A 22837-nucleotide genomic window follows, 5' to 3' on the forward strand; every position below is an offset into this window, starting at 1 on the left:
AGCGAGAGAGGGAGAGAGAGAGGATTACACATTATTACATGATGAGAGGATGTTTTAAGACCTCACACATTTTCTTTATCTAAAAATGTTTATGTTTTGGTTGGACATACAGTTGAAGTCGGAAGTTATAATTCACTTAGGTTGGAGTCATTAAAACTTGTTTTTCAGCCACTCCACAAATTTCTTGTTAACAAACTCTAGTTTGGGCAAGTCGGTTAGGACATCTACTTTGTGCAAGACACAAGTCCTTTTTCCAACAATTGTTTACAGACAGATTATTTCACTTATAATTCACTGTATCACAATTCCAGTGGGTCAGAAGTTTACATACACTAAGTTGACAGTGCCTTTAAACAGATTGGAAAAATTCCAGAAAATGATGTCATGGCTTTAGAAGCTTCTGATAGGCTAATTGACATAATTTGAGTTATTGGAGGTGTACCTGCGGATGTATTTCAAGGCCTACCTTCAAACTCAGTGCCTCTTTGCTTGACATCATGGGAAAATCAAAAGAAATCAGCCAAGACCTCAGAAAAGAAAATGTAGACCTCCACAAGTCTGGTTCATCCTTAGGAGCAATTTCCAAACGCCTGAACTTCCCACGTTCATCTGTACAAACAATAGTACGCAAGTATAAACACCATGGGACCATGCAGTCGTCATACCGCTCAGGAAGGAGGCGCGTTCTGTCTCCTAGAGATGAACGTTCTTTGGTGCGAAAAGTGCAAATCAATCCCAGAACAACAGCAAAGGACATTGTGAAGATGCTGGAGGAAGCAGGTACAAAAGTATCTATATCCACAGTAAAACGAGTCCTATATCGACATAACCTGAAAGGCCGCTCAGCAAGGAAGAAGCCACTGCTCCAAAACCACCATAAAAAAGCCAGACTAAGATTTGCAACTGCACATGGGGACAAATATCGTATTTTTTGGAGAAATGTCCTCTGGTCTGATGAAACAAAAATAGAACTGTTTGGCCATAATGACCATCGTTATGTTTGGAGGAAAAAGGGGGAGGCTTGCAAGCCGAAGAACACCATTCCAACCATAGAGCACGGGGGTGGCAGCATAATGTTGTGGGGGTGCTTTGCTGCAGGAGGGTCTGGTGCACTTCACAAAATAGATGGCATCATGAGGGTAGAAAATTATGTGGATATATTGAAGCAACATCTCAAGACATCAGTCAGGAAGTTAAAGCTTGGTTGCAAATGGGTCTTCCAAATGGACAATGACCCAAAGCATACTTCCAAAGTTGTGGCAAATGGCTTAAGGACAACAAAGTCAAGGTATTGGAGTGGCCATCACAAAACCCTGACCTCAATCGTATGTGGGCAGAACTGAAAAAGCGTGTGCGAGCAAGGAGGCTTACAAACCTGACTCAGTTACACAAGCTCTGTCAGGAGGAATGGGCCAAAATTCATCCAACTTATTGTGGGAAGCTTGTGGAAGGCTACCCAAGATGTTTGACCCAAGTTAATCAATTTAAAGGCAATGCTACCAAATACTAATTGAGTGTATGTAAACTTCTGACCCACTTGGAATGTGATGAAAGAAATAAAAGCTGAATTAAATAATTCTCTCTACTATTATTCTGACATTTCACATTCTTAAAATAAAGTGGTGATCATAACTGACCTAAGACAGGGAATTTTTACTAGGATTAAATGTCAGGAATTGTGAAAAACTGAGTTTAAATGTGTTTGGCTAAGGTGTATGTAAACTTCCGACTTCAACTGTAAGTATGCACATCGAAGTTGCAGATAAAAAGCTGATCATGTTTTTGTTCCATCATCTGTGCGTATTAGTGCACTAAATATGTAAACTCCCCAAATAGAAAAACAAGATCTAGATTATTTAGGAACAAATTGAATAAAATAGTATATTTTGAAATCAGTAACGCAACCACTGTTTGCTTCATTGGACACAATAGTTTCTCTGCTGCATTTTTCCTATGACATCATTGAAAGTAGAACCTGAGACTCGTAGCCAATGACTAGTTGAGTAGCTACAACCTGTCAAGCACGTAATCCACTGCAAAGAAAAATACCTCTAAAAGCAAATATTGGGATGTGAAACAGCCTACTTCATTTGGCACAATACATTGCTAGGAAGAAAGCCCAACAATATACAGAGTGCTAAATTAAAACACCATATAAACCTACACCCAAATAGGCTACATATGGAAAAGCATTACATGTAGAAAAACATATTAGAGAAGGGATATTCATTATGTTATTCATTAAAAGCAGACTGTCTTACTGCTACATGGAATTCATTTCAGAGGCCAGTGATCTATGGATAATGGCCCTGCTCCATTCAAACAGGGATGCATTCCAAATGGCATCCTATTCCTTTATAGTGTACTACGTTTGAACAGGGTCTCTAGGGTCCCATTTGGGAAAAGGAATAGAGTGCCATTTGGGACACAGTCCCATCCACAGTAAATCAACAATAGCCTGATAATTATCTCTCATTAGAGACAGCATAAATGATGTTAGCAACAATACGGAGCAGTGGGAAGAATGAAGAGACGAGAGCTGCAAATTGCAATCCCAACTACCAGACCTACAATTCCCCCTTTTTACAGAATTTTCAAAAGAAATCAATAGTGAGAAAGGCTTGGTTGCTTGGCTTGACTCTGTGCTGCTTGCTACAAGATGGGAATAATTCCTTAACCCATTTTTTTTCTTCTTTTTTTTTACATCCTCTTTGTAGTGTTACAATAAATATATATTTTCCAACCGCCCTCTCTCTCACAATTATAAATGTCTCACTAGGCTATTCATTATCTTGTTCTAATAGTAATGTAATGCTATGTATTCAGCGTGCCACATTCTATGTTCTACCCTGTATTACATTGCAGAAATGCAAGGCCCTCATTTACAGTGAAGGCTCTGTATCTCTGCATCATAAAGACCTGGCAAGCAAATATTGTGGGTCTAAAAAAAAATGAAAAGGGCCCAGTGGAACCTGGTCGGTCGGTGGCAGGCCAGGGGTCATTGGGATTAGGGCCGGACCAGTCTGCATCCCAGTTAATGGAAATGTGTGTTGAAAGAGGCTGTGATGGCATCCCAAATGACATCCTATTCCCTATATGAGCACTACTTTTGACCAAGGCTTTGGTCAAAAGTAGTGCACTATATAGGGAATAGGGTGCAATTTGGGACGTGGCCTGTGAGATGGGCTCTGCTTGGGCCTGCCTGCCTGTCACAGACGTGTAAGCCCCTGGGAGGTGGAAGGGTGGAAGGGAAGGGGCGGCCAACGAGCGCTGCACAAGGATTGTTCTGGAATGCCTTGTGTTGTGAGGCTGTGAAGCAGGGTACCCCACCACTACACTGAGCGGTGTAGATCTGTTCCCCCTGATTTCATTCATAGCTGGCTGTATTCAGCACCTTGAAAGAATGGACACAGAAAGCCCCACAAAGGGAGACAACAGTTGCCCAATGCTTTGTGGGGTCCAACTTGCCTGGGAGCATTAAGTCCTACTGTAAAGCCTGGTTGAATGGTAATGTGATGGTGTTAAAAGGAAACAGTGGAAAGCTCTCTTATCTCTTGTCTCAGTGCTATGACGAAAACTAGCATTTCTCAGTCTGGGAGGTAGAATCCAAAAAAGACTATATTATTTCTAAAGATTACACTCTAAAAGATTCTTAACATTCTATTCCCACTGACCTTCTCTCAGTCCCTGGGAGAAAAAAAATAATGTAACGCTCTGATGTAGCTAACAGAAATATTGCAAAATGAACTGAGCAGAATTTTTATTGTAAACACTCTCATTAATAACACATTTTAACTGCATGACACACTTGCTTTGATTCCAATGCAAAATATCTGTGCAAAATATATTTTTACACAGATCAAATGACTTAATTTGTATTTTTGTTTTGTCAAATTACATTTCATTGAGAAAGATTGACGGCATCTTGCTTGGATAGTAATGGCCATATTTAGTCTAAAATCTGTAACTGTTCACTCATTCCTCACTGGACAGATGCTTTAGCTTCTAATACTTACTCTCTTCTTCATAGCTGCCTTCTTATGCCTCTCTCTCTCTCCCTCTCTCTTTCTATTGATTCAAACAAATGTAGCCTGACTTCCTCTGCTTAATCAACATTGGGTGCGGTTGTCAGTGAAGTCGGGACGTTTTAAATCACGTCTATGAAAAATGAGGAGCTGAGGTTCTGATTGTGGTGCAGAACCACAGAACCAGATGCTATGGAATAGAGCAAAAACATAATAATAATTGAAAATCAAAAAGCTTGCAGAGGGAGAACGTTCCAGATAAATATGCCTATACAGTGTGTGAGATGTATTATCTGAAGGACACATTTTTCCCTTCATGCATTTACAAATAAAATTGAACACCAAAAGAATATTCAGTACAAAAGCAACATAGAATAGAGATGACCAGGCAGGCTAGACAGACAGACGGACAGACAGAATCTTCTCTTTAATACTGCAGCTCCAGGGCCTTCATTTCCTACAACTCTCTCCAAAGGCTTAGCACTTTCAATCAAATGACATGGCAACATCTTGACGCACAGAGGACTGTGTACGACTGAATCAAATTATATATGGAAATAAATGCAGAAACATTTGCATTTCTTAATTATGTTTGGTCAAAAATAGATTAACAAAAAATATATGTGCCAGTATGAATATATATATTTTTAAATCATGACTTGACACAGATTTCCTTGAAAACAAATGTGATTGGTATAAAGATCATTTGTAGTCTGACATCTAATGTTTTACATAATATTTAGGCTACTGTTGGGTTTTTAACTTACATTTGTCTACCTCAATTTTAAGAAACAAATATTTAGTTTCAACCATATTTAATGGAATGCAAAAAATATATATAGAATAAACTGAAAATAATGTCTGAGAGCAAAAGAGAAGGGAGTTCCTTTTATGACGAGAGGTCTATTGTTCGTCTGTCCTAAAGTGATTGTACTTGCAAATTTCCATATCACACAGGCAAACGTCATCTGACATACACAGCTCCTCCTCAGCATGCATTGGAGAAAAACATTAGCATAGCCGTCAAGGATGGATGCTGCACACTCTGGGTTCAAGCTTTTCATTTCAACACATATCAGATGTAGGCGAGTCTGCCCAAAATAACACTGATTCTTCTGAGAGAAAGAATATCCTATAGGCTGCAATAATCTCAAGAAAGAGAGAGAAAGGATACTTAATTAAAAACCATTCAATTCATGCAGATAAATTCATTCAAATAGATGTATTCTTGCCGCAAAATTGACACCATATAAGACAAGTGTATTTCTCATACAATCCATAGGTTATACAGGTTTACAGTATGATGAGAGAAAACTGTTAGGATTCTGTTCTACAGCGAAACATACCAAATAAAGTTACTAAGACCTTTGAATTAAATGGGCAGAAAAACCTGGGCAATACAAATGCAGAGGTGGATTTGAGTAACGGGCTCTTTATTTTCACCTTCATTTTAACGTAGTCATACTGAGACAAAGGTCTCTTCTTCTCTCTTGCAAAATTAGAGACCTCCTAAATCCCATCCAACATGTTTTTCAATTCTTAAATTTGAAATAGAAGGCATAGAGAGAGGGCTTGAGTTGAGGGATGTTGGTTGGCTTGGTGAGGGGGCATGACGGATTAGGGGGCTCCCTTAGATAAAAGGCAGATGGATTTCTACAGCTCTGGCTTACTCAAAATCATTGAAAAAAGGTCAGGGGGGAGAGAGGCGCCTAACTATTGTTCCCAGCCAGCTACTTGTGAGGAAACAATGATCTCTCCCTAACCTCGGATAATACAATGCCTTTGAAAAGTTCACCCCATTTACAAAACCTTTCAGCAAACAGGCGTGTGCGCACATACACACACCCACGCCCACTTTTCAGGAGAGCAATTTAACAATTCAAGAGTGTATAAATTGGTAACACAATTTTCACACATACTCTACTGGAAGTTGCTTCTATTTTATTCTGTTCTTTGGATCTCTGTCTGATAAACATAGCTTTTTAACTTTGATATAATGCACTCATATTGTGATTCATGATGGTCCTCCAAATGAATGATATGTACACAACATTAAAATAAGTAAATTATCCATATAAATTACAACATGAAGTGCCACTATTGCAGGCATAATAAGTGTTCTATATTCAATAAGGTCTGCTCACTTCAATGTATCAGAATACCCGATAATACTGAATAGACTAGACAAAAATATACCTGATACATATAACGTTATGAATATTTTTTATAAAATAATCTAGATTGTCTAGGCTACAGACATATGCACGGAGTCCACCCCTGGCAACTGTGAGCCATCAAATCTTCGTGATGCGTAAAGTAAACTCCAGGTACTGCACGCGCTAACTTCTGATTGCTATAAAAGTGTTGTCAAAATAGATCGAAAATGTGAGAGACATGAATTAAAATATTATTTTATGATTTCAGCCTTTGGTTAATTAATATACAATATTACCACAGGAGGATTACGCATGGCCATCATATCAAATACAAAAACGCAATGCATGTTGCGCAATTATCCATATTGAGTAGTATCCTATTGCTATAGCTATAGCCTATGCATGACAAAACAAAATACGTTAATAGATAAGCATATGAACTCAAAGCACAATCAAAATGATGATTAATCAATACCCTACACAACATACGCCTGCTGAACATGATATATCTCGAGATAGAGAGAAGTGAAGCCAAGTGGTGTTGCAATAATGCGTAATCAGAAGCGAGTATTTACCCAAATCCATGTTGAGATGCTACGGAGATTCCTTGAGTTTCAGCTATTCCCTATTCCATCTGAGAGCACGCGCGACACGGCAGCGGATGCACAGACACTAGCAGCTGCGGCGACATCAGCAAGAATGACTGGTCTTTCGTCTCTCAAAAGTTCACAGCCTCTCTCTTCCATTCATTTAATCTGTGACAAAGGCAGCGGTTGCACTGCTCCGTACTCCTCAAATGAGGTGAAAGCTTGGAGAAAAATGTAATACACCAACATATTTTTTTTATCTCGACAAACTCTGAAGTAAGAGAAGCCTCAACTGTACCAGCACGCTGAAAGCTGCTTCAGTGGAAAGGAGAAGCCTGTGGGTGATTCTATCGCTTTGGAAGACTAGAAAGTGAGAGGCTCCTTATATTCAGCGGTCCTCGAGTCCGTGTCTGAAACACATCACGTCACATCCACTGGTTGCTATGGTGATGCCTCCACATGTTGCGGACAGTGCAGTGAACATAGTGAAAGCTTGAGTAGAGCTCAGAGCTGGCTGTTGAAAAGCTTGTCGGGAATATGAATGGTCCCTGCGCAATTGCTTGCCTCTCATTTATAAAATTGTTTAGGGTTAGTTGATGGAATAGCCAAACTTCTTTCTATTTATTTTGTTTCCTTCTTGGACATGATTACTAATTGTGTCATTCCACGAAAATAGTGCGTTCTGCATCACTCTGATATTTTAAGTATAAATGATGCACCAATATTGAATTTTAAATGCCTGTTATATTAAATGAAGTGCCCTTTAATATAGACCGCATTGAAAATGTAATAAATCTGATGTTTAATATGAATACAAATGAAGCTTGGTGTCAAGTCCTTCTGTGCACTCTGTGACTTCCAGGAAGATTTCTAAACCCCTTAACAACCAACATTTCTCCAAGTTTTCCGCATCTTTGTGAAGCCCTAGTTATTTTGTTGCTTTGACAAATTCATTTCTGAAGTAAATTATTTATTTAATGTGACTAGTGATTCATTTTAAGGTAAAACAAATATATAGTGAAACTATTCCTTCAAAAGAAACATTGAACATCTAATAGTCAAATCATAGTGTAAAAGCAGGTGAGCTGGTTCTACTCTTTTAGCACTTTTCTGGTGTTTTGTGGCAGAAAACTGTGGGTCAACCATAACATGTCAACCCTGTTACCCATAGATAGACAGGCTAGACATTTTTTTTACAATGTCACATTTTTTTGTGAAGCTTGCATTCAATTGCCCCTCCCTGTTGCACACAACAAGCTTGCATTCACTCTGTCAAAAGGGGATTCATAGCAGATTTAAGATTACATCGTCAACCCTGTTACGGTCAACCCTGTTACATTATGTCACTTAGTAAGCACTTACTATCGTATTTAAAAAAAAAATTGAACCTCTTGAGATCGTAAAATATGTTTTTCATTAAATTGAACATGTGCTCTTCATGACAGAATGTCAACGTTTTCTTTCACCTTGTTACACTACCACAAAATGCACTCATTTCGTGGAATAACCAAATTAATGGAAGCAAAGGGGTGAAACCATAGAATAAATTTACATCTATGGGTTGAAAATCATCCTTTAGCATTCACCTGCTCCCCCCCAAAAATGCCATCATAAAACGTAAAATCTGACAACCATCATTCTTGCTGTCCTATGCCAGTCCTGCTGAGACACAAAACTAGGTATCTGGTGTTTGGTATTGGAGGTGTCAGCAATGTCCATAAACTGCAGTAGTGACTCACAATGTCCTACCCTCAAAAGACCACAATATGCAGAGAGAGGAAGCAGAGACTTAGTCTGCTACAGTACACACAGGGACAAACATCCCCCCAAAAAACAATCAACAAATACTGGTAATTAGTTATTAGCACCAGAAAGGACTGCTCCTATGTAGGGCAACAGCTGCAGCAAACATGGGGGAAGGAAGGCTGGGTTGCTGGGTCTGAGAAACCAGGAGGGGGACGAGGGGAGCGGTGGATGGGAGAGAAAGAGTTAAAGAAGGTATGTATCCTGAATGGCATCCTGTTCCCTATATAGTGCACTACTTTTGACCAGGGTCCATAGAGAACAGGGTGCCATTTGGGAAGCAAACTTAGATAGGGGAGAGAAGGGGATCTTGTCTAATGCAGATGACAAGTCTTGGTGGGATGTTTAAGTTTAGGTATGTGTCCTGAATGGCATCCTGTTCCCTATATAGTGCACTACTTTTGACCAGGGTCAATAGAGAACAGGGTGCCATTTGGGAAGCAAACTTAGATAGGGGAGAGAAGGGGATCTTGTCTAATGCAGATGACAAGTCTTGGTGGGATGCTTCAGTTTATCTTTCTATTCAGGCCCCACTCTTGCGTTCGTTGGTCCATTGTTCCCCTGTGTGACAGCTGGAGGTGACAGGCTCAGCTCTTGAACAAAACAGGGCCCTTTCACTGTGCACCGGGCCACACTCGGACAAACAGAATGGATGCCACAGCCAGCTACAGCTTCAATATCTCATTTCCCCTTTAGCAGCATGCAAACACTCTCCATTAGGATAGGCTGGCTAGCACAGGGGTTTTCTAACTCTAAGCAGCATCTTAAAAGGCAGGACACAGCAAGAAGACTCTATGGTGGATTAATCGTTGGAGTTTAAAAAAAACGTGTTGTTTTGGAACGTATTCATTTATATTGATTTACTATTCATAGCTTCCGCTCCGAATGAGGTGCAAATATAAAACCAACTGCGGCGAGTTCCCTGACCTCTCTTGTCCATGATGCTATGGCAATACATTTGATATGAGAGATGGGGAAAAAATAAGTGCAACTTCTTTTGCCAAGCTGAGAGCACAAATTCAGTAGCAGCCCACCAAACTAATCTCTCCACCTGTCAAAGTCTCTTGGTATTCTGAACAAAACAAACATGCAAAGCAAAAGCCTGGATGAGTCTCAAATGGCACCCTATTCCCTAAAAAGTCCACTACTTTTGTCCAGGCCCATTGTTAACCTTCGTATCCCCTCAACATAGGCCGCAGTACACCATTATGCACCTATAACACCTCGCCTCCACATCCTCTCTTTGCTGCTGAAAAACCAACTGTGACGAGGCACTCATAAGGGCAGAGAGGATTTATAGTGATATTGAAAAGGATTGGACACAGAGAGAATAAGCAAGCAAAGGAAGGCTATTTTCTCTGCAGTCCGGGTGCTTCTTCACGCTGCTCAAGCTGTACCTGTCCAGACAGCCCACACAGAGGCTGCGTCCCAAATGGCACCCTATTCCCTATATAGTACATTGCTGTTGACCAGAGTAAGCTCACTTCACAAGGTGGAACATTTTTGACAAGCAAGCCCATATAACCAGCCTGCGTGTGCGTGCCGGAGAGACTGGCCGGGCTCAGGCTCTGTCTGCAGTCTGACAGGTGTCTGCAGGATTTCCACCAAATTGAGCATTTCATGCTGTGTGCTTGATTTCACATCCCGGGTCACATAGTCCTTGGTTGGTCGCAGAATAGTGTGATCAGTCCTAAAATGGGTAGGCTTTAATTTACATCTGGAAACATACTCTACCCCTTCAATATGCCACTGAGGTATTCTAGTTATTTTCTCACAATGAATTCTCAAATAAATAATCAAATGATCATCTTACTGTCACAGCCCTTATCCCATGGTTATAAAATCATCAACTGTGTCCAGAATGTAGGATTTTAATTAATAGAAAAAACTGCTAGTGCATGAGAGTGTAAGAAATGAGTAGCTCAGATAAGGTACAGTTACTTAGCACATTCTTCCACTACACAGTATAAGAAGAAGAGGAGTAGTAGTAGACTGGTTGGTACTGAGTAGACTGAGGTCTGGCTCCATAAGTACATCATAAAGCAAAGAACTACCAGATGTAAAAAAAAGCCTAGAATTGTCAGGGACCTTATTGTTATCACAATCCCCTCAGCCTGCCAGGAACGAAGAGAGCCAATTCATTCAGGAGACTCTGAGGCATTCTCAGATGTGTGTGCAAGCGCGCATGGGCGCTCTATGTTGAAAAGATCTATGCATGCTACGAACACAATTAGAATTCTGAAAACAGTTATTGTTGGGAGGAGACGTCGTCTCTCCCAAGTGTCTTTTGACTGACCACCTGTGTATCTGCCGGGGTGAATGAAGAAACCTTGAAATTAAGCGAGCAGGATGTTCAACGCTTATCCACTGAATGGGATTGCTCTCCGAGAGCATGCATTTCACTGGCATAATGTTACAGGTGGCTAGCTGGGGATGTGCTGTTGTCAGTGGAGGTGGTCTTCCACAGCTGTTCGTCATATACTTTATACAGAACCTAAGGGAAAATGATGTTATTCTATTCTATTGGAAAGATATAAGAGTCTCAGTGAAATACAGCATGGAATACAATAACTGAAATATAATTCAACTCACAGAAACAAAGAAAGAGAATACAATATTGACTTAACGTTCTCGTACTGTGACTGAGATAGGATAGGCCTTCCCCTTGGTACAGACATGTATTCATCACCCGACCCTCACAGTGTTGTTAATGTGGCTCTGGTGGGGTTTAATCAGCCACATTAGTTGAAGAAGAAAACAGACAACTGGGTGACTTTTAAACACTGAAGACCTGAGAGCACTAGTAACAAAATCTGCTACACAGCCAGAGGGTAACATTGTGGCACATTTTTCACAACAATTTTGTGGCCATTATCAAAGTCATGTTATTTTTTTTTAAACACTACAAGTCAGGAAGGGGGTGAGGTCACATTTTCCACAATGGGAAGGAGAGAAAAAAGAAAACATTAAAAGCTTGCATAATTATTCATCATTAGCTGCACCCCCTCTGGACCAGGCCCATGTCATTGTCATGACAACAATATTCCCCACCCCCACAGCACCCTCCCCACCCCACCGCTCAAACACCAAACACCAATGTGACCCGCTCTCAACTGAAAATGTCCTCCAGGCAAGCAACTTGTGTCTGCTTCCCAAAAGGCTCTCTATCCCCTACATAGTGCACTACTTTTGACCCGAGCATAGTGCACTATATATGAAATAGGGTGCCATTTGAGACGCATACTGTACATTACCCCATGTCTCTGATGGTTAGGGAGGGGAGAGTGGCAGTGGGCCAGGGTGCTTGAGCCTGAGCCATCCCCTCCCCTGCCACCCCTTTCTCTGGCCAGCCAGCCTGGCTCATGTCTCATGGTGTCTCATGGTGTACAGAGTGACTTAAGGCAATGGCTCTGATTTCACAGTTTAATTAGTGCTAATCTGAGGAAGTGTGGCCAATGGTAATGGGTTGGCACACACACACACAAAGTAGCAACACAGGGGAATGTCAGGACAGGGTGTTGGGATAAGAAACCAGGATTCGTTTCTGAGCTTGATATTATTTTTACATGAAGACTTTGTACCCTTAAGTAAGTAAACGTGAATTTGTAATGAAGAGTTCTACTACATTCTATATTGCACAGGATCCTGCATTTTACGGCACAGTAGCTCGCTTGCACAGCTCTGCAATGCGCAATTCAAATATGTTTACAAACAAAAATGAAAAACAAATAATATTCCAAATAAATGTTGCCTCTCTTTTATTACTCATTGACTGACGGATTTGTGGGAAGAAGGGAGGAGGTGATGAGGGAAACTCCTGAACCTTCTATTTTAATTTAAGAAACATTCTAATCAAATTTCTCCTTATGCATTTATAATTGATATGCAATCAGTCACTTGAGACAGATACCTCCGACAGGTATTCATCCATTACATTTGGGCTTGTGCTCATTTCATGGTGCCTGCCTGTTCTACTTTTGTTGTTTATGCGTATTCAAATGAAAATATGGAATTATCAGTTACTCATTTGAAATGTCTCTCTTGGTAGTGAAAGTGCCTGATCTCCACAGAGACCTTTCTATCCTGCAGGGGTGTGTTAAGATGCCCTTTGAGAGGAAACAGATAAAACTACATCAACATTTAAATCTTTTCACTGTGATCCAAATGATAAACTTGATAAAAATCTGTCAAAAGTGAAATCGTTTTGTTTTTTTGTTGCTCTGGGATAGGATAAATGTAGTGTTTGGTGGTGAGCAGTAAATAGTTATATTGCCATCAAAATGATTACATCTATTCAGTAATTAGTTGATAAAAGCTACCAAGGTCAATCCGATGGGAGATTGCTCTCTCTCTATTATTCTCGGTCTCCAACAACCTCTTCTCTCGCTCTTTCTAGCTCTCTCTCTCTCTGCCAATGCTTCGGTCTTCCCTTCTCCAGCAGAGATTGTTTTTGGAAAAAAATTATAGTTATTGGTGAAATGTTGGTGAAATGTCTGGCACAGGAAGTACCAATTGCTAATCATAATATAGATGTAGACATCCTATTGTGTTTGATCAGGTAGGGAATATAACAGAAACCAGTAATACACTAAATGGAAAATTAACTCCAGCTAATTGTTCAGCATACACTGCATGCTCCGATTAAAAACAACTCAATTTGCCGATATAGGAGGAAGACAAACAACAATATTACTACTAAAGTAATGTATTAAATGCATATGTAAAACAACTGAGCAACAATACCAGTATAAGCCTACAACTGAACAAATGTTACCTTGACCTTTTATGATTTCAATTACATTAAATTAATATAATGAGAAATTTGTGCAAGACAACGCTGTAATGTTGATTATTAAATCAAAGGGCTCTATTCAATCTGTAAAGCTGAAGCGTTACAGATTCCGTGATAGAAATGTAAAGTTAATTTCCGATTGAGCTGACATAGCCAGCGCATAGCATGAATGAAGTCTCCGCTAAAGCAGGAACATTGCCTTTCAATTTCAATCACGCTGTAAAACTGAACTTTCCACCATGCAGATTAAATAGAAGTCCAAGAAGAGACACACAATAAACAAACAAACATCGGAAACTATTCAGACCCCTTGACTTTTTCCACATTTTGAAACGTTACAGCATTATTCTAAAATAGATTCAAATGTTTTTTTTTCTCTCATCAATCTACACACAATACCCCATAATGACAAAGCAAAAACTGGTTTGTAAAAAAACGGAAATATCACATTTACATAAGTATTCAGTCCCTTTATTCAGTAGTTTGTTGAAAGGCCTTTGGCAGCGATTACAGCCTGTAGTCTTCTTGGGTATGACGCTACAAGCTTCGCACACCTGTATTTGGGGAGTTTCTCCCATTCTTCTCTGCAGATCCTCTCAAGCTCTGTCAGGTTGGATGGGGAGCGTCACTGCACAACTATTTTCAGGTCTCTCCAGAGATGTTCGATCAGTATCAAGTCCGGGCTCTGGCTGGGCCACTCAAGGACATTCAGAGACTTGTCCCAAAGCGTTGTCTTGGCTGTTTGCTTAGGGTCGTGGTCCTGTTGGAAGGTGAACCTTCACCCCAGTCTGAGGTCCTGAGAGCTCTGCAGCAGGTTTTCATCAAGGATCTCTCTATACTTTGCTCAGTTAATTTTTTCCTAGTCTCCCAGTCCCTCCCGCTGAAAAACATCCCCACAGCATGATGCTGCCACCACCATGCTTCAGATTAGGGATGGTGCCAGGTTTCATCTAGACGTGACGCTTGGCATTCAGGTTAATGAGTTCAATTTTGGTTTCATCAGATCAGAGTATCTTGTTTCTCATGGTCTGAGAGTCTTTAGGTACCATTTGGCAAACTCCAAGTGGGCTGTCATGTGTCTTTTACTGAGGAGTGGCTTCCGTCTAGCCACTCTACCATAATGGCCTGATTGGTGGAGTGCTGCAGAGATAGTTGTCCTTCTGGAAGGTTCTCCCATCTCCACAGAAGAACTATAGAGCTCTGTCAGAGTGACCATCAGATTCTTGGTCACCTGCTAGACCAAGGCCCTTCTCACCCGATTGCTCAGTTTGGTCAGGCGGCCAGCTCTAGGAATAGTCTTGGTGGTTCCAAACTTCTTCCATTTAAGAATGATAGAGGCCACTGTTCATGGGGACATTCAATACTGTAGACATTTTTTGATACCCTTCCCCATTTTTGTGCCTCGACACAATGCTGTCTGCCTGTTGCTGACTCTTAGCAAACTTTTAGAAAAAATTGTGTTTGACCTGATACAATACTATTTCTCTGTAAACAAATTAACAAGAGACTTTCAGCATTTTTATAGAAATGGGCACTCAACATGTACTGCACTGACACAAATGACTGATGATTGGTTGAAAGAAATTGATAATAAGAATATTGTGGGAGCTGTATTGTTAGATTTCAGTGCAGCCTTTGATATCATTGACCATAACCTGTTGAAAAAACGTATGTGTTATGGCTTTTCAACCTCTGTCATAGAACACATAGGGTTTTCTTTAATGTAAGCTTATCTAATGTTAAACATGTAAAGGGTGTTGTACCGCAGGGCAGCTCTCTTGGTCGTCAATTATTTAACATTATTTTTTTAACCAATGACCTGCCATTGACATTAAACAGTCTGTGTGTCTATGCATGCTGATGATTGAACCCTATACGCATCAGCAATCACAACTAGAGAAATCACTGCAAACCTAAACAGAGATTTGCTGTTTTAGGAATGGGTGGCTAGTAACTAGTCCTGAACAACTATTAAACTCCTGAACATCTATTAAACTAAGAGCATTGTATTTGGTACGGATCATTCCCTAAGTTCTAGACCTCAGCTGAATCTGATCATGAATAATGTGGCTGTTGAACAAGTTGAGTAAACTAAATTTGTCACGTGTGCTCCCTCCCTGGCCTCTAGGTCAACCAGGCTGCTGATTATTGCGCACACCTGTCACCATCGTCACATGCATCAGCACCTCATGACAGTCACCTGGACTCCATCACCTCCTTGATTACCTGCCCTATGCATGTCACTCCTTTTGGTTCCTCTCCAAGGCATTATTGTTTCTGTTTCAGTTTCATGTCTGTGCGTTGTTCGTATATCTTGTTTTGTGTTATGTTTTGTTCATTTATTAAATTATTCACTCCCTGAACTTGCTTCCCGACTCCCTGCGCACACTTTACAAAATGACTTGGTGTGCAAACTGTCATGGTCAAAACATATTGATTCAATGGTTGTGAAGTTGGGGAGAGGTCTGTCTGTGATAAAGAGCTCTAGTTTTACCTTATCTTGATTATTGCCCAGTCATATGGTCAGGTGCTGCAAAGAAGGTCAGGTGCTGCTCTTCACTGTAATCAGAGGGCTAATATCAATACTACGAATGCCAGTCTTTCTTGGCTAAAACAATCCCTTCTTGTTTTTATAAGAAACATTCATGTTATGAAAAGTCCAAATTGTTTGCATGGTCAACTTACACACAGTACTGAGACACACACTTACCCCACCAGGGGTCTTTTCACAGTCCCCAAAAAACAAATTTAAGAAAACATACAGTATTATATAGTCATGATTGCATGGAACTCCCATCAAAGTGAACAGCAAAACTGGTCTCAAAAAACAGATAAAGCAACACCTCACCGGACAACGCCTCTCCCCCATTTGACCTAGATATTGTGTGTATGTACACACATGTAGGCTATGTGTGACCTTTTACATTTATATAGTTCTGTCCTTGAGCTGTTCTTGTCTAATAAAGTTCTGTATTATTTCATGTTTTCTATGGACTCAAGGAAGAGTAGCAGCTGCTATAGCAACAGCTAATGGGGGTCCTAATAAAATACAAAAAATACCAAAGAAACTTGTATAAAAAACTGGTCTTTTTCATATTTGTCTCTGCAGAAATCATCTGATGAGATCCCCTCCTGAGTCACATGATGATGCTTAATGTGTTCACGAGGCAGAAGGGAAGGAGTTGATGATAACAAACTGTCTCCTCATACCGCAACAGCCCCGGGAACCCACCTGCTCTAAAGGTCAGGAATTAACTCACACTGCTCAGCCCCTCCCTCCCTCCCAATAATGAAAATAGTGAGTTGGGAGGGCTGTTAAGAAGACCAAAAATGTACCCTATGAGTACATACCAATACATTACACACTACAGACCCAAAACACATATGTCACTACCAACAGTGAGTCCCTGCTGAGATCACTGAGGCAGAGATGGTACAACACGACTAATACAGTACAGCTCTTTGCATTACAGCTCTAAAATACTGTGATAGCACAGAAACCAGACAGAGATTGAGACAGAGATGGAGATTGTGATCGAGAGTCTATATGTGAGTCTGTTTGGTTTTGAACTGTGAGAGTCACCTACCCGTTGTATTTATAGTTATGTGCAACAGCACCATAGTGATCCAAGAGCAGCATCTGATCTGGTGAATAACTCTAGAGCTATCCCAGCATGCCCCTGGCCACAGGCCTCATAGTGGGGATGCATCCCAAATGACACCCTATATGATGTACTACTTTGACCAGGCCCATAGAGGTCTGGTCTAAAGCTGTGCACTATATAGGGAAAGGGTTGCCATTTTGCATGCACGCTGGGCCTTATTACCATATCAAACCCCATGTGGATGCTGATATATTGGGCATAAAAATAGAGGTAGTACTTCAATAGCCTATTGATAACATTTTCACAGATACATTTAAATCTCTATTACAATAGATGCAGATGTATTTTTCTCCATAGCACTGATGTCCCAATATTTTTCTCTCTTTGTAAAGGAAATTTGAGCTGGGATAATGTCTGTATGCCGGTAAACAGATAAGCCTTCTCTCTCTGGGCAGGTAGCTTAGTAGTGGGCGGCAGGTAGCCTAGTGGTTAGAGCGTTGGGCCACTAACTGAAAGGCTGCTGGTTTGAATAGCTGAGCTGAACAAAGTGAAAAATCTATTGACGTGCTATTGAGCAAGGCACTTACCCCTAATTTGCTCCAAGGGTGCTGTACGACTATGGCGGACCCTGTAAAACAACACATTTCACTGCACCTATCTGGTGTATGTGACAATAAAAATATATACAGTACCAGTCAAAAGTATGGACACCTGCTCATTCAAAGGTTTTTCTTTATTTTTACTATTTTCTACAGAATATTTTTTATAATTTTTTATTTAACCTTTATTTAATAGTGAAGGCATCAAAACTATGACATAACACATGTAGTAACCAAAAAAGTGTATTTTATATTTGAGATTCTTCAAAGTAGCCACCCATTGCCTTGACAGCTTTGCACACTCTTGGCATTCTCTCAACCAGCTTCATGAGGTAGTCACCTGGAATGCATTTCAATTAACAGGTGTGCCTTGTTAAAAGTTAATTGTGGAATGTCTTTACTTTTTAATGCGTTTGAGCCAATCAGTTGTGACAAGGTAGGGGTGGTATACAGAAGATAGCCCTATTTGGTAAAATACCAAGTCAATATTATGGCAAGAACAGCTCAAATAAGCAAAGAGAAACAACAGTCCATCATTACTTTAAGACATGAAGGTCAGTCAATGTGGAAAATGGACATTAGACCGGTGGAAATCTGTCCTTTGGTCTGATGAGTCCAAATTGGAGATTTTTGGTTCCAACCGCTGTATCTTGTGAGATGCAGAGTAGGTGAATGGATGATCTCTGCATGTGTGGTTCCAACCATGAAGCATGGAGGAGGAGGTGTGATGGTGTGGGGGGTGCTTTGTTGGTGACACTGTCTGTGATTGATTTAGAATTCAAGGCACACTTAACCAGCATGGATACCACAGCATTCTACAGCGAGACGCCATCCCACAGGCTGTGTTTGACCAAGAAGGCGAGTGATGGAGTGCTGCATCAGATGACCTGGCCTCCACAATCACCCGACCTCAACCCAATTGAGATGGTTTGGGATGAGTTGGACCGCAGAGTGAAGGAAAATCAGCCAACAAGTGCTCAGCATATGTGGGAACTACTTCAAGACTGTTGGAAAAGCATTCCTCATGAAGCTGGTTGAGAGAATGCCAAGGGTGTGCAAAGCTGTCATCAAGGCAAAGGGTGGCTACTTTGAAGAATCTGAAATATAAAATATATTTTGATTTGTTTAACACTTTTCTGGTTACTACATGATTCCATATGTGTTATTTCATAGTTTCGATGTCTTCACTATTATTCGACAATGTAGAAAATAGTACAAATAAAACCTTTGACTGGTACTGTATATATATATATTTGTTTCTTGATCCATTGAAATGGGTCTCCATCATTCACATTAATTAAACATTTGTAATATTCCTATACAATATCAACAAATGTTTTTGATAGGGCATCTAGGCATGAGATTGACTTCCAATCTATGTGAAATGGGTTAAACAGCCATATAATTAAATAATAATAAATTATTTATTTCAAATGAAATCAATGTTTGTCTGTTTATTACTATCAAAACAATTATAACATGTCATCAGGAGGCAGCCACACAGTAAAGGCATTAAAGCGTATTGTATTTAGAGCGGTAAAACCATAACAGATAGCTTTAATCCTTTTTATAGACAGAGTTGTGCAGTCAGTGGTTTTGTCCCGCACCCTATAACCTATTTAATTTACTACTTTTGACCAGGGGCCTGTAGGGCTTTGGTCGAAAATAGTGCACTACATAGGGAATAGGGTGCCATTTGGGACACAACCAATCTCTCCCAGGATAGGTTACTTGTAGCCACCATGGTTGTAATCAATTAAAATTGCTGTGTGGGGCTATCTAATCACTAACCACGCTTGTGTTTTCTTTTTGATTCATTCCTTCCCCTTACTGTCTAAAACACAGTTTTGAGGACAGATTGGAAGGAGAACAACTCAAGCTGAACAAAGCAGCGCAGGGAACTGACTGGGATTAGTGGTAGCTACTTCAGGACAATTATAATCTGGCTTCTGCCCAGATTCCTTATATAACACTACTCATAATTGGACCTGTGTTGAAGAAGTGTGGAAACAACAATGCCTGTCTCCCAAATAATAACCTATTCCGTATATAGTTCCCTTACAGGGCTTAGGTCAAAACCTTTTTTATTTATCCGTTATTTTACCAGGTAAATTGACTGAGAACACATTCTCATTTACAGCAACGATCTGGGGAATAGTTACAGGGGAGGAGAGGGGGATGAATGAGCCAATTGTAAACTGGGGATTATTAGGTAACCAGATTGGGCATTTAGCCAGGACACCTGGTTTGACACCCCTACTCTTACAACAAGTGCCATGGGGATCTTTAATGACCTCAGAGAGTCAGGACACCCATTTAACAACCCATCCGAAAGACAGCACCCTACGCAGGGCATTGTCCCCAATCACTACCCTGGGGCACTTTTTAGACCAGAGGAAAGAATGCCTCCTACTGGCCCTCCAACACCACTTCCAGCAGCACCTGGTCTCCCATCCAGGGACTGACCAGGACCAACCCTGCTAAGCTTCAGAAGCAAGCCAGCAGTGGTATGCAGGGTGGTATGCTTCTGGCTAAAAACTTGAGCACTATATAGGGAATAGGGTGACATTTGGGGAACAACCAATGCCTGTGTTGTCTAATGGTATATTTCTGTTTCAAATGTGAATTTCTGTTTTATTTCAAACTCAGATATTGACAAATTAAATGGGTGCTCTACCCGTCATCACCTTTTCTGACTCCTACAATCTACAATGAGAAAAATATAGTATATCCAGCAGAACATACAGTATGTAGAATAGAAAAACCTTGAAGGAGGGCACTTTGAAAAAACTTAACTCAGTCTCTGTCTGGTTACAGTAGACATGATCCATCTCAGTGTTCTCAGAGAATCCATTTCGGAGCAGAATTGTGAAATGGAGTAGCACTCTCCACCCGACCCAGGCTAGGCAAAGAAGATTGAGGTAGCAGTGCAGCACCAGACATAATCTGAATAGGCCTTGTTTGTGTCCCAAATGCACCCTATGCCCTACATAGTGCAATATAAAAAACATTTGGGGCCACTCATATGCAAAATGCTTCAATTTTTAAAAACGTTTTTTTTTCTCCAAAAAACAGATAAAGCAACACCTCACAGCACGACGCCTCTCCCCTATTTGACCTGGATAGTTTGTGTGTATGTATTGATATGTAGACTGCCTTTTATTTATATTTTATGTAGTTCTGTCCTTGAGCTGTTCTTGTCTATTAATGTTCTGTATTATGTTTCATGTGGACCCCAGGAAGAGAAGCTTTTGCAACAGCTAAAATACCAAGAAATGTGATCAGACCCCTATGGGCAATGGCCAAAAGTAGTGCACTACATAGGGAATAGGGTGCCATTTGGGACACATACCCTTCCCTCTCACAACAGTAGTTCAATTGGTGATAATAGGCTCCATTCAGGCCTCTAGTATTGAATTCATTCTCTCAATTCAATAGACTTTATAGACATGGCAAGTTAAATTACATACTGTACATTGTCAAAGTATATATCTCTCTCTCTCTCTCTCTCTCTCTCTCCCTCCCTCCCTCCCTCCCTGAATGTAACACAGTCATTGCTAAATCAGTAACACAAATAGGAGAGACACTCCATGGTATATTTAATAGAGATGTGGTAGAGAACGGTAATGTTCACGACATGAGCCCAGGAAAGCAAGCCAGCCAGTGGCAGCCGGTGCTGTTTCACCTGACACGTCCACCGTCATAAAGGTGCTTTATATTGCTGACTGCTGAGCACAGAAAATAAAGAGTTTGTCTAGTTTATTTGCTCTGTCATGTTCACTGTTTACATGTATTTTCGACACAAAATCTGTCAAAGTATGTCTTTATGCTCTCAGGAAAACAGACACTCTCACAAATATGCTTTGCTGTAGCAGCCCATGAGGAAACCACTCAAATCAATGTCATAGGACATAGGACAACAACTGAAACGACAAATAGGGTGCCATTTGAGATGCAGCCCATAGAAAGAAGGGAACTTACATCTGTGATTCCAGCCTCCAGAATGATCACCTTGGCCTCCTTCTCCACTGCATCCTTCTGGTGAACTGGGAACGGGAGAAACAGGAGCTTGTGTGAGACTAGACTGCTGTCAATTAAAAATATATATATTTCACCTTTATTTAACCATTTGAGACCTGGCCAAGATAAAGCAAAGCAGTGTGACAAAAACAACACACAGTTACACATCGGACAAACCAAAGTACATTCAATAACACAATAGAAAAATCTATTTACAGTGTGTGCAAATGGAGTAAGGAGGTAAGGCAATAAATAAGCCATAGTAGTGAAATAATTACAATTTAGCAGATTAACACTGGAGTGATACATGAGCAGATGATGATGTGCAAGTAGAGATACTGGTGTGCAAAAGAGCAAAATAGTAAATTAAAACAATATGGGGATGAGGTAGGTAGTTGGGTGGGCTATTTACAGATTGGCTATGTACAGCTGCAGCGATCGGTAAGCTGCTCAGATAGCTGATGTTTAAAGTTAGTGAGGGAGATATAAGTCTCCAACTTCAGCGATTTTTGTAATTCCTTCCAGTCACTGGCAGCAGAGAACTGGAAGGAAAGGCAGCCAATCTCTCTTATAGTAGAATATGTGAAGCAGGTGGTTAGAGGAGCTGCTCCAAGGAGAGACAGTCTATGTCGAAATGGTGCCCTATGCCAATATACTGTTGACCAAGGGCAAAAGTAGGGCACTCAATAGGGAATAGGGAGTCATTTGGGACACACACCACCACTGTCTATCTATTTCTACGCAATTGGTTAATAACTAGCACTAGATTAAATAATGTGCTTAAGGCATCGAGTGTATTTTAAATAGGCCTGAGGGTATTTGATATAAAAGCAAAATCAAGGTTTATTTACCTCTTGGTGATTGAACTAGCAATAACGTATGTATATTTTCTTACTGGTAAATTATATTTCCATCTCTTTTTGCAACTGTTGAATATATTAAGGCGAATCGTACCCGAAATAGATTTATAAAACTCACGTTGAAACCTTCCTTCTTTCCTTCCACTGCCTTAAGAGGAAATAATTGTGAGGTTTAATTGAAATTCATGGAGGACTAATATTAAAGGAAGAACAAAATGTTATGAAAAACTGTGCATAATTGGCATTCACTTTGTTTTCCATGTGAAAGCACCTCCTTTGTTGACACATCCGGCAGATGAAGGATATGCAAATAACCTGAGGAGAGCTCTTCTAGGATGCCAAATGGCATCCTATTTCCTATTGTACATTACTTTTGACCGGGGCCTTATA

General features: G+C 40.4%; 1 protein-coding gene across 2 annotated transcripts in view; it reads right to left on the reverse strand.

Moving 5' to 3' along the window:
- The window catches only part of LOC110508770 (receptor-type tyrosine-protein phosphatase N2), a 147652-nt gene that overhangs the window by 42781 nt on the left and 82034 nt on the right, over positions 1 to 22837 (reverse strand). The window contains exons 14-15 of one of the 2 annotated variants that reach the window (XM_090224789.1): positions 21549 to 21613; positions 17684 to 18664 (exon numbers count right to left, since the gene is read on the reverse strand). In XM_090224789.1, coding sequence (XP_090080915.1) covers positions 18635 to 18664; positions 21549 to 21613 — 95 coding nt within the window. In that variant the 3' untranslated portion in view covers positions 17684 to 18634. Of the gene's footprint in view, positions 1 to 17683; positions 18665 to 21548; positions 21614 to 22837 lie in introns of those variants that run through there. The other variant, XM_021589572.3, reaches the window with a different exon arrangement.

This window comes from Oncorhynchus mykiss, chromosome 28, assembly GCF_057628025.1.
Source record: "Oncorhynchus mykiss isolate SJ-2025 chromosome 28, ASM5762802v1, whole genome shotgun sequence".
Taxonomy (NCBI): domain Eukaryota; kingdom Metazoa; phylum Chordata; class Actinopteri; order Salmoniformes; family Salmonidae; genus Oncorhynchus; species Oncorhynchus mykiss.